The following is a 12,412-nucleotide window of genomic DNA, read 5'->3' on the forward strand; positions in this document are numbered from 1 at the left end:
GATCATTTCTTGCGTGAAGATGTGGAGCTGCTGGCTGTCTTGTCTGTACAACGAGGCTGATAAACTAGTCCTGAAGACCACAGGTGGTTGGGGAAGGTGAGCCTCCAGGCACTGTGCTCAGTGGTGCTCAGTAGAAGTGGATTCTCCTTCTCATCCAACTCCACTGAGATGAGATTTTAGATGGATTCCCTTGATGCAGGCTACTGAGCAACCCCCTAGCAGCCATCTTGAACCTAAGCTGGGTTCAAACTGCCTAGGCCTGTGTGCACCGGGATTCCCTTTGAGCTTCTCTGCTGCTTAGGTCCACATCTGTGCACTCTCACCCAGGGCACCTTCCTCCCAACCTGGGCAACCCTTCTCCCCATGTCGCACTCCTTCCCTAATTCCCTGTAATGTGTAGGTCCAAGCCCATCTCTCTGGAGGGCAAGAAGTGCCTGTTCCTTTGGCTTCCCAGCACGTAACTGGAGGTCTGCAGAAAGCAGACCTTCATAAAGTGCTTCCCTGGACCCTCACGTCCTCTCTAACTCCAGGAAAGGGCTTTTAAAAACCGCGCCCCCACTCCCTACCACCAGTCTTACCATTTTTGCCCCCTCTTGCTTGACACCTTTTGAAAGCAAGGTGATACAGGGTTCCTAACTGCCTGGCCTTCCCAGCAGGGGCCTGCTCTGTGTCAGCCTGACTGGCCTCTGGTCTCCTTCCACCTTCGCCTGCTTGCCTTTGCTTCTCTTCTGATTCCTGGTGATGGAATCTGCGTTGGACAGAACAGGATTCTGGAAATGGCAGTCCCCAGCTGCAGCTCCAGCTGAGTGCCCATGAAGTATCCCACCGTGACTCCCATCACACCCATGGTTGTAGTTCTGGTGAAGGTGACTCATCTTCACGGATTGGTTCCACTGCTCCCTCCCCCTCTCCCCGGCCTCCTTTCATGAAGCTTTGTCTTCCCCCCTCTGAAAAATATCACAGATATTTTTCTGTGAGCAGAGCAGTTCCTATAAGCTTTGGTGTCCTCACCATCTCTTCTCTGTATCTTTTGGAAATTCAAGGTGTGTCTTACTGACTTCTTCCTGAAGGTCCATGAATCAAGAACCTCTAGCCTCCCCCACTTTGTCTAGGGGACTCTGATCATGGCAGACACCACCATACTCCAACAGCAGCCTCGATTCTGGCCAGTGCCTTTTCCTTTACAAGAGCCTGTCATTGGAATCTCTGGGATAATTCCTTGCACAAAATCCATGGATTTTCTCTTGACCTGGTGTCTCTCATCACCCCACCTACTGACTGCTGGCTTCCTTGCTCGACAAGGTTTCTATTTAAAAGATCTCCCTTTCTCCTAGGTAACAAAAGCATCTTGGCATATGGGAACTCTGGAGACCTGCCACTGCATGGAGTTTCAGCCATACACCTGGTCCCCCAGGTGAGCAGGAAAGAGGACCTTGGGCAAGTCACGTTCCCTTTTCAATATCTCAGTTTGGTTGTGTACTGGGTTGAATGGTATCTCTTCAGAAGTTTATGACCACCCAGGGTCTTGAGAGGTGACCTTCTGTGGTTCCACTCTTTATGGCCTCTGAAGGAGATCTTAAGACAAATCATAGCTTTGGGGAAACTCCCTAACTTTTTAAGGTAATTTTTAATTTGGCCTTTACCTCAGAATTCTATTGTGACTCTTTTTTTGGGGGGAGGGGGGAGTAACCAGGGATTGAACTCAGGGGCACTCGATCATTGAACCACACCCCAGCCCTATTTTGTACTTTATTTAGAGACAGGGTCTCACTGAGTTGCTTAGCACCTCACTTTTGCTGAGGCTGGTTTTGAACTTACAATCCTCCTGCCTCAGCCTCCCGAGCTGCTGGGATTATAGAAGTGTACCACCATGCCCGGCCATTGCGACTCTAAATCAAGACACCGTATGATGAAGTTTGGGAGTATCTCTTCACTGGGGATTTAAAAAATGAAACAGCAAGGCAGCCTGCGATTTGATAGCTTTATTGGAACATGATGGTAACACAGAATGCTAACTCAGGTCCACCACATATGCTGCCTCTGGGCAGCAGGTACCCCACTTTGCAGCCAGCGGAGTCTCCAGGAGGTCCCCAAAGGGGCCAGGACAGCCCAGATGCAGGCTGGAAGGAGTCCTCTGCAGTGGCAGGTGGCTAATGGGCTCCTGGGGTGGAGCCCCAACCGGCCGTGCCTGTGATCAGGCTGCAGTTTGCTTGCACTGTAGATCTTATGCCTCAAAATACTTGGCATGACTTGGAGACCCAGCTGTCTCAGACTCCTGGGGGAATTTCCAAAAGAGGGGTTTCTGGGACTTCCAGAAGAAACAGCCCAGAAATTAAGCATCTCTGGGGCTTACCAGGACAAACCAAGTCTCTTGAGTTTATTGGCAGGTAGGCCATTGACCACACTCTGCACTTTTCATGTTCTCTGCTCGCCAATCTAACAAACATTCATGAAGCTCCTACTGTGTGCCAAACACTCTTCTAGGGGCTAGACAGACAACTGTCACCAGAACTCATGAGCAGGGGAGGCAGATGATGTTCCAGGAGTCAGCCAAGTGGCAGTATCGTTACCGCCATGCCAGTGAAGAGACAAGGAAGACTTCCTCAAGGAAGGGCAGTTGTGCCTGAGATCTGCAGGAAGTCAACTGACCCAAGGGCAAGAGCATGTCGTCATGGAAACAGCACTGAGCATGCCTGGCTGCCAGAAAGAGCAGTGAGATACAGAAACCAGGAGGCAAAGGCCGGGCCGAGGACAGGAGGGAGGGCTGGGCATGCGGGGCATATACAGCACCTGTGGGCCATCAGCTTTGGCCACCATGTGTGGAGAGGGGCTGGAGGAAGGGGGTGGGGACATGGAGAGAGGCATCAGAAGCTGTTCCATTTGTCCTACTGGAGACAGGGCCCTGGGCTGAGTGACAGCAGGGCAGACAGAATCAGCTGGAGGGTGGGCCCCGTGGGGCCTAGGACCAGAGAGCTTGGACACTGAAAGCAGGCAAACGAGGCCTCCTCAGCTATGGAAGCCCCAGTGGGGTTTTTGCATGAGAAGTGGAACCTGGGGGAGCAGGTACAGGGACACCGTGCAGTGTGGTTACAGACACTCAGAGGTGGGGTGTCTTGGGAACATCCCGCTGGAGAGGGCACATAGGCAGAGGGGTCACAGCCCCGAGGAGCCTGGCTACACCTGGGATCTGTGTGAAGGCTCCTGGTGCCTCGTAGCTGAGGCCTTGGGTGTAGGTGAAGTCACGGAGGGAGACACCCTGAGTGAGGGGAGGGTGCTGGACAGAGCGATAGAGAATGGCTGCCGCTCACTCGTGGCTGGACAGTGATGAGCTCAGAGAGGACTGAAAAGTCCTGGGTGGACAGTGAGGGAGGGAACCAGACAGGGTCTTGGAAGCCTAGGAAGGGTGTCGTGGAGGGGCAGGGCCAGTAAAGAGAGATGTTGCTGAGAAGTCTGCCCACACTCTCATGCCCCTGGGGCTCTCACCTCCCCGTCTCCAGGGGTCTCTCCCACAACCCTACAGATAGGGAGGAGGAACTTGCCCCCTTGAACAGAGGAGTAAAGAGCTGCTCAGGGGGGTCAGGAGATGTGTCCAAAGAAACACAGCCAGCGAAAGGCACCCCTGGGCCAGCACCACCTTGATCACTTCTACCAGTCAGCACACGGTGCCCGGGAAGTCCATGCACACCAACAAGCAGCAGAGAGGGTCGGACTTTTAGCCCAAAAGGATCCCAAGGCTCCAGGGCTCTAGGCTTTGCCAGGAGAGGGTAGGCTGAGGCAAGGAAATTGCTTCACCTCTTTACTACAGTGCAGTGCAGGGTCGAGAGCATGGCTTTCCACCCATCCACCCACCCATCCACCCATCCACCCACCCATCCACCCATCCACCCACCCATCCATTCCAAAATCTGTTGAGTGCCTCTTCCAGTCTGGCTGAGTGGCCCCAGGGGGGCCCTGTAGTTTTCTGACTCTCAGTTTCTACCTCAGTGAGGTTAGGATGGTGACCCTTTCCCTGAGGACATGCTAAAGGGTTACGAAAGCTCACACAGGTGAGGTAAGGTGCCTGCACATAGTAGGTGCTCATGGAAGACAGTCCCCTCTCCTTCCCCCTCCTCCATTCCCTTTGTCCTGCTGATCCATGAGAGGGCGAAAGGCCTGTTTATGCAGCACCCTCTGCCCTGCTTAGAGGACAAGCGGGTTCCCACACATACGTGTTCAGGCTCCCGCATGCACACACCTCTGTACGTCCCACTGTCTTCACTCATGACACTTAGGGCCAGCACCAACGTGTGCTCTGAACCCCTGGATTCAGCCCAGAGGAGTCCTGAGCACGAGGGTGGGGTGCCGAGCACAGAGCCAATGTCTAGCCCGCGTCTAGGCACCATGGCACCCACTGTGTGTGCTGGGAGCCCCCAGTTCTCCGTGGCTTTGGAGGCTGGGTCCTCGGGGGCTCCAGAGGTCAAACTTGGGTGAGCAGAATCTTCAGGGTCCTGGAGCAGGGTTTAGACAGCCTCCTGGGACAGTGTCGTCGGGGTGTCCTCAGGCAGTGGCTCCCCCGACAGCTCCTCTGAGGGGCATCGCTGCTGCCTGTGGAGGAACCGAAGCCCCCACAGGCTCTTGCAGCAGTTCAGGAGGCTGTTGGCACACGTGGTGCAGGACAGCGCCGGCTTCCTGAGGAGACATAAGCACAGGTCGGAGCTGCTCTGCTTTGTTACTATTGAGCTGGTCTTTGGGAAGGGGTGAAGGGCAGGACGGGGACCCCTCTTCGCTGCCCAGGGCGGCACAGGCAACATATGCTTTTTTCCTCCACATATGAGGTGACTTGTTCCAAACCCCAGCTCTGTTTCTAATATGCTGGACACCTTAGTCAAGTTTCTTAGCTTCTCTGAACTTCAAGTGGATGTAAATAGTCAACCTTCTCAACTCTCTTTCTCTGTTTTTTTTTGGTACTGGGTACTGGGGATTGAACCCAGGGTGCTTAACCATTGAGCCGCATCCCTAGTCCTTTTTCAGGGTCTCACTAAGTTGCTTAGGGCTTCACTAGTTGCTGAGTCTGGCTTTGAACTTGAGACTCTTCTGCCTCAGCCTCTCAAGCAACACTTTTTCCCCCTCCTTTTTTCAGTACTGGGGATTGAACCCAGGAAATCTTTACCACTGAACTACATCTCCACAACCCTTTTTATTGTTTGTTTGTTTGTTTTGAGGCAGGGTCTCACTAAGTTGCTTAGGGTTTCACTAAGTTGCTAAGACTGGCCTCAAACTTGTGATCCTCCTGCCTCAGCCTCCCCAGGCTCTGGGATTACAGGTGGGTGCCATCATGCCCAGCAATCTCCCCAATTCTTGAAGGAATTTGGTGTCGTAAAATATGTATAAAAGTACACACAGGTTGGCTCACAGTAGGAGCTCAGTTAAGGTTTGCTATTTTTGAGTCTGCTCTTTTTCCAGTGCCATGGATGAAACTCAGGGTCTCTTACATGCTAACAAGTGCTCTCCCACTGGGCCACTCTCCAACTCTGATTCCAAGTCTCAATGAAAGGGTTCCTGGGCCTCTGCAACTTGTTTTGTATGCACTGGGAAGGTGGCATTAATACCAGCTGTGAGCACTCAGGCCACCAGAGGACTCCAGCACCTTTTCCTTTCAGACAGAGACAGGGAGCTCTGTGCTTCCCTTGGAGTCTATGAGAAGGTGGCTGTGGACTTGGAGGCCTGACTGTAGGCTCGGAGCAAGGACACAGCCAGCCCCACCCTGCCTTCTTTGTGTGGCTGGAAGCTCCCGTGGCCTGGGCTCTCCCTGCCGGCCCAGCCCCAGGATGCCCTTCCTGCCTGGACCTGAATGTCACACCTCTGGCATTTTGGGAGCACCCTTTTCTGTGTTAGCAGTATACAGGTCTGAGCAGGCAGGCAGGAATCTGCCCTTAGACTCACATTCCAGTGGGGCCATGGCTTTGGGGAAATCACTCTCACAGAAATTAGTAGAGTTGTCAAAGAAAAGCCTCCTAGAGGCTGGGAAATAGCCACCTCTTCTAGCAGCTCAAGAATTGCTTGAGAGAACACAGCCTTAGAAATACCCCACTCTCACAGTAAAATGTCAGAACACAGAGAAGGATAGAAAGAAGAAAGCCAGGATTGGCTCCTCCAATCCCACGTCTTTTGTTACACGGCGATTCAGTCATCAGGTATTCTTAAATGAGACAACTTGTCATCCAGAGACTCTATAAAGCACATGTACGTGGTTTAAAGAATATTAAAATACTCCAGTGGACCACTGTGCAGGGTGAGAAACGGAACGTCACCAGCACCTGACCTGCTCTAGCACACGCGTCTGCATCCCTAGACAACATATTGGGCTATTCTGCCAGCCCAGTGCTATCGTGATATGGGAATTTTTTTCCTGCAGCTAACTTTCTGTTCTTGTTCAACATGATATTTTTCAGATTAAACGGGAGCACCCACTGTTGATTCTCAGTGCTTGGGTCCATGGTATGAATGCATTTCAACTGGTCCATCCATTCATCTCCTGATGACCACCCAGACTGTTCCCAGTCTTGACCATTTCAACAATACTGCCCGGCGCGCCCTGGACCTTGGTCCTGATGCACGCTTTCCAGTTCCTCCTGTGATGCCTGGCATCGAGGCTCATGGAAGTTGGCCAAATTGCTCTCCAGAGGCGCAGGACCCTTCCCGTCCCACAGGTCCCACAGCCGTGCAGCGGCTCTGGGTGACATCCTCACCAGCACGGGATCCTGTCAAGCTCAGACCTTGTTGATCTGGTGAGTGTGAAATGGAGCCCTCTTTTTAAATTCATGCTTCTCTGATTACTGAAGAGGCTGCTCAGGTCTCTGCCCAGGCCCTCACCCCCACTGCCTCCCTCTTCTTCCCATCTCTCCTCTCCTCCCCTCCTCCCTCTCCGGGTCTGCCTGTCACAGAGCTCTTTATTTATGTCTGAATACTAATACTTGGATTGTGTTGCAAGTCTTTACCCACTTCTGGCTTGTCTTTCGTAAAGGTTTTTATAGATCCTTTTAATAGATCCATTAGGGAGACAGATCTTATATCCATATAGAGTCTCTTTGGATGATTAATGTATTTCAATTGAAAAACATCTAATGATGGAATCAACATGTAACAAAAAGACGTGGAGTGGAGGAACAATGAGATGTTGGTCTGCTTCTTTGTTCATCTCTGTGTTCTAACATTTTACTTTGAACACGTGATTTTCCAAGACTTTATTATCTTAAGTGATTTGTCTTTTGGAAAGCAGAAATTCCTTAATTTTAATAGTCAAATTCATCTCTCGGTTGGGTTTTCACATCTTGGTTCTTATTTTAAAAATTCCTTCCTACCCCAAGGTCAGAAAGATATTCCACATTTTCTTCTAAAAGTTAAATATTTGGCTTTGATATTTAACCCATCAGCCTATCTGGAATTGACTTTGTGTATCACGTGAAACTCAGGGCTATTTTATTTTCCTACTTGCTCCCTCCAGGCTCCCAACCCCAATTTTAATATCCAAAGACCACCGGTGGATTTCCCTGCTGATTGATAATGCTAACTCAACCTTTCACTTCATGTTTATTTTCCTTTGCCATGGGCAGAGCATTGATCCCAATGTTCTTATTACTGGTCTCCAGCTCTGCAACATCTAAGATAATATCCCTCTCATTATTGTATTTCTTGTATCACTTACACTTTCAGTACGTTTTGCCAGATTTTTTTTTTTTTTGATCTTTTGATATTGCTGCTCTTCGCTGGTAAATCTCAGTCTTCTGTTCCATGGGCTTCTGCTGATAATTTGCCTTCACTTTTTCCTTTACTATCTTTGAATTCTTTGAGATTTACTATCTTGGTTGTTTCTTTAACTCTCTAAATTGGATGTTTAGATCATCACATTTCAGCTTTATTTTTAAATTATAAGCATCTCAAGCTACACATTTTTCTTTAAGTATAGCTTTCGGAGGTGTACTCTAAGTTTTATGTGCAGTGTTTTTGTTGTTGCTTACCTGACAATATTTTCTAATGACCATAGGGAATCTTCTTCATCCCATGATTTACTAAGAAATGTGTCTGCAAATAAGTAAAGGTTTGTTGTTGTTTAGTTGTAGTCAGTGACTTATTATATATGCATACAGTTCTTTGAAATAGGTTGATTCTTGCTTCTTGGTCTAGTACATAGTCAACCTTTTAAGTGTTTATGCATGCTTGAGAGGAATATGGATTCTCTAGCTGTTGGAAGTAGTGTTTTATTCAATAATATTGATTTATAAGCTTTTCATTTGTGTTTTCAAAATATTACATATCCTGATTAATTTTTTTATATATTTGATCTTCAAATATTGATAGAAGTATGTTATACATTTTGTACTACAAAGATTTGTTTATTTCTTTGTAGTTTTGTCAACTTTATTTTTAGAGGAGATTATTTGGCACATACAAGTTTAGAATATTATATTTCTGGTGGATTTTGGATTATCTCTTTTATCAAAATATGGTGGCCATTTTTATCTCTAGTAATGCTTTTTTTTGCTTAAAGTTCACTTTGGTATTAATATAGCTACTAGATTTCTTCTGATTAATATTTGTGTGTAGTATCTAGTATACATTTTTTTATTCCTCACACTTTCAAGTTTTTATTTCCTTAAGTCTGTGCTTATTAAGATACTTGCTTGGATTTCAAAAATCAAATCTGATGATCTTGGTATTTTTTCATTGGCCAGATTATTCGGTTTACATTCAATAAAATTACTGATGCATTTTCACTTATTTCTTCTACCTGTTTTTGTGCTTTACATTTGCACCCCCTTCTACATTCCCCTCCTCTCTTTTCTTTCTTGATTAAAATTGACTTTATTCTCTTTTCTCTACATCATATGAAATATCTACCTTCTATTAAGAAAAAAAAAAAAGAAATGTTTATCCAAAGCAGCATTGTAGCAGGAGTAGTTAACCTTAAAGACCTGGAGGCAGGCAGTGCCCCCCTCTGCTGACCTTCCAGCCATGCAAGGTGAGCTGAAGGAACACAGAGCACAGCTTACCCTCACACACTTGAGAGGCGTGATCTGCATCCCCTCAGGGTCCTGTGCCCTTCTGTCCTGAGCCCTAGCCTGGGTTTGAGGGGATGCTGGAGAGCGCAGGAGAGGAGCCCTGGGTGCTGCTAGGTGCTTCCCACAGCCCCTGCACCTTTCCACCCACTTCCCCTTCTCTCAGCTGCAGCACCTGATTCTTCTGTGAGAGGCAACCTTCCCCATCTTCCCCGTGTGGGCCAGGCTAACGTGACCTCTTGCCCTTTGCCCTGGCTTCAAAGTTGCCTGTGACAGTCGGATCAGAGGGATCCATATCCCGGGCCAGACAATGAAACGTGAATCTGAAACTTCTGCATGACAGAAGGACAGCCTGGCCACCTGGTGGCTTCCTGGGGAGAGTCTGACCCTGGAGTCCAAAACTGGAGAAAAACAAATGCCTGTGACATTTGAGCTCCAGGACCCAGGCAGGCTTGCGGCCCCTCGGTCTCTTCAACTCCGAGTCGATCACCTGTCCCTCCCGTCCCACGCGTCTGTAACTAGACTTCTGCTACCTCAGCAGCGTCCAGGATATTTCCCATTAAATGTTGCTAGAATCTCACTGCACGAGGGTGTTATAACACGGCCGGCCGCCAGGGGTCAGGGCACAGCACCCGCCGCCTGCGAGGGCCGGCTCCGGGTGGCTGGGACCCGGCAGGAGCAGCGCCACTGCCCTTTGGGTTTCCCTCCTCTCAGACAGAACCGCCCAGTACTTCCTATCCTGCGGTGACTGGCGTCGGTGTCCTTGCATGACAGTCCTTTACCTCCTCAGATGGCCAGCTCCTCTCCTGATTCCGGCTGTCCGGCATTACCTCTGGGCAGCTGCCTCAGGTGGCCCAGGTTACTGTGTCCTCCTAGCACCTGCAGCCCCTCTGCCAAGGCTCTTACCACGGGGCGAGTTGACCCTGCCCTTGTCTGTCTCCCAGACTCAAATCAGTGTCTTATCGCTGGCATCGCTCTCCTCCCCCGCTGTCCACCCTGGAGTGAAGGGGCCTGGGTGGCTGGATGAGTGGAAGCGCAGCAAGTCTCCGCAGACCTGACGCTTCTGGAGCGCTTCCTGCGCGACCAGAGGGCGGGGGCAGCAGCGCAGCCGACCCACTGTGGCTTCCTCCCTTCCTTCCCCGCGGGCGGGTGTTGGGCTGCACACACCCTCTCACCTCTGGAGAGACAGAGGGGGACACTGCCATTTAGCCAACATCTGGGCAGCAGCTGCGCGCGCGGGAGACCGGTGAAGGGATGTGATTCGGAAACAGGCACCCTGTGTTGGGTTGGACCCAAGCTCATTCCCCTGCGGTTGGGTCTCAGACAGCTCCGCCTCCTGCCTAGGCCCAGGATAGACCTGGGAAAAGGGAGGTTGGAGCCCTGAGAAATACGGGAAAAGTGAAATGTTTTGAAAATTTTCCTGCAATGCACACGTCATTAGGTGCTTTGCCTTGGGGTCATCAAAAACTCACAGCTGCCTGGAGTAGGTGGCATTTGTGTTGGGCCTGTGCGGTGGGGGGAATTTCCACAGCAGTGTTGGGGGCTGTTGGGGTTCTCCAGGCAGAGGGAGCGGCATGCGCTGGGAACAGCTCTGAGGACAGAGAGGAATGTGGGATGCAGAGGGAGGGGAGGCGCAGGATTCTGCAGCCAGCGGGGGAAGCCTGCCTGAAGAGGCTGGTGAGATCTGACAGGCACTGGGTGCTACTGAAGGCTGTGGAGCAGAGGAGTTAGGAATTGACCAGGTAGGGCCTCAGTCTGTGGCCTGGACAGGAAATTCTCTGAGATTTTACAACTGTGTGGGGCAGTGAATGTCCAGGGGCAGAAGGGAGTTTGTTCCTCTGTTGTAGTTTGGATCTGCAATGTCCCTAAAGACCCCGTGCTAAAGGCTGGGTCACCTGTCTGTGGTGCTATTAGGAGGTGGTGGGTCCTTCAGGAGTGGGACCCAGGTTGGATCACTGGGGCATTCCTTGAGGGGGACACTGGGACCCTGGCCCCTTCCTGGCTCACTCTTGCTTCCAGCTGCCATGAGGTGACAACCCTGCTCCACCATGTGCCAGGACACACTGAGCCTGCACAGGCCCAGGAGCAACGTGGCCAGCTGACCATGAAACCTCTGACACCACAAGCCAAAGTCAATCTCTCCCACTTCTAAGGTGATGATCTCGGCTATTCTGTGAAGTGACAGACGCTGCCCAGCACTCTCTGTCCAGGAGTGTGCCCTACCACTGAGAGGCTACAGGTGGTGGCTACTCAGCCTGGTGGAGTCCTCTCTGGAGCTTTAGGTAAAGCGTGGGGCTCAGCATGCATGTTGAGCATGTCCTCTGCTTGGATGGGCCCCTCCCAGCAGCCCTGCCAGGTGAGCACTACCCCCCACATCTTCACAGAGGAGGAACTGGCCCTCCACGGGGTAAGTGACCTGACCGAGGACACATGCTGACTCCATGCCCCGTATGCTGGGTCCAAACCCTGTGCACTGAGTCCCAAGAGCAGCCACAGAAAAACCACCACCCTCAGAGCAGCGTGCATGTAGGCCTGGCTCTCAGGACCCTGACATACTAACCCACGGGGCAGGTATTATCAATTTCCTCATCACAGAGGGGAGGCGACAAAGGCCCAGAGAAGTTAGAAAACTTGCCTAAGGTCACCCAGCTGGTAAGCCAGTGCTGGGTATGTCACAGTTTGTTGGGCACATAACTTGGAGGAGAATGAAGGCTTGGGGAGCGTGGCTTCCTGGTCGGCCCTCCCTTGCCTCCCTGCCATCCAGTTCCTGCTGTGGACTCGGATTGCTGAGTAACCCACAATGAGAGTGCCCAAGGCTGCGGCATTTAACATGCCAGGTCTCATGTAACTTCCAACACACATGTGACATGCATGACACATTATTACGTCACCTCTGACGGAGGAGGAACTTGGGTCATTTTCCCAGAACTTGCAGCAAATAAAGGGTACAGCGCAGCCTCTGGAGGGCCCAGGCTGGCCCTGCTGCCGAGCTGGAAGCTCCTGCCCACCCTCCTCCAGAGCACGAGGAGCATGCTCAGAGAAGCCCTCACCCCACTCCTCCTCCCTGGCATTTGTGTCACACTCAGCTCCCCAGTCCTGGCCTGGGCTCACCCTGCCCAGTTGCTCAAACTCTCCAACCGCCTCCATTTGAGGCTGGCTGGCTTGACCAACCCTGTCTTGAATCAGATTTCTTTTTTAAAATTGGAGGACATATGGAAGCTCGGGCCACTCATGCCAGTGGGAGCTGATGGAGGAAGACCCCAAGGGCCAAGACATTTCCAGTAGGTTTCCATCACTCACTACCTCCCATTCCTGTGAGGCCGGCAAGGTACTTGCCCAGTTCAAGACAGGGAAACAGGTCTGCCATGCGTTGCCAC

At 51.0% G+C, this 12,412-nt stretch overlaps 1 protein-coding gene across 3 annotated transcripts in view; it reads right to left on the reverse strand.

Moving 5' to 3' along the window:
• Positions 1-1,967: 1,967 nt before the first annotated feature.
• Hrh2 (histamine receptor H2) overlaps positions 1,968-12,412 on the reverse strand; it is a 41,513-nt gene continuing 31,068 nt past the window's right edge. For 2 of the 3 annotated variants that reach the window (XM_027938656.2, XM_027938654.2), the window contains one exon: positions 1,968-4,668. In XM_027938656.2, coding sequence (XP_027794457.2) covers positions 4,500-4,668 — 169 coding nt within the window. In that variant the 3' untranslated portion in view covers positions 1,968-4,499. The remainder of the gene's footprint in view (positions 4,669-12,412) is intronic. The other variant, XR_003583249.2, reaches the window with a different exon arrangement.

This window comes from Marmota flaviventris, chromosome 5 (genome assembly GCF_047511675.1).
Source record: "Marmota flaviventris isolate mMarFla1 chromosome 5, mMarFla1.hap1, whole genome shotgun sequence".
In the NCBI taxonomy this organism is placed as follows: domain Eukaryota; kingdom Metazoa; phylum Chordata; class Mammalia; order Rodentia; family Sciuridae; genus Marmota; species Marmota flaviventris.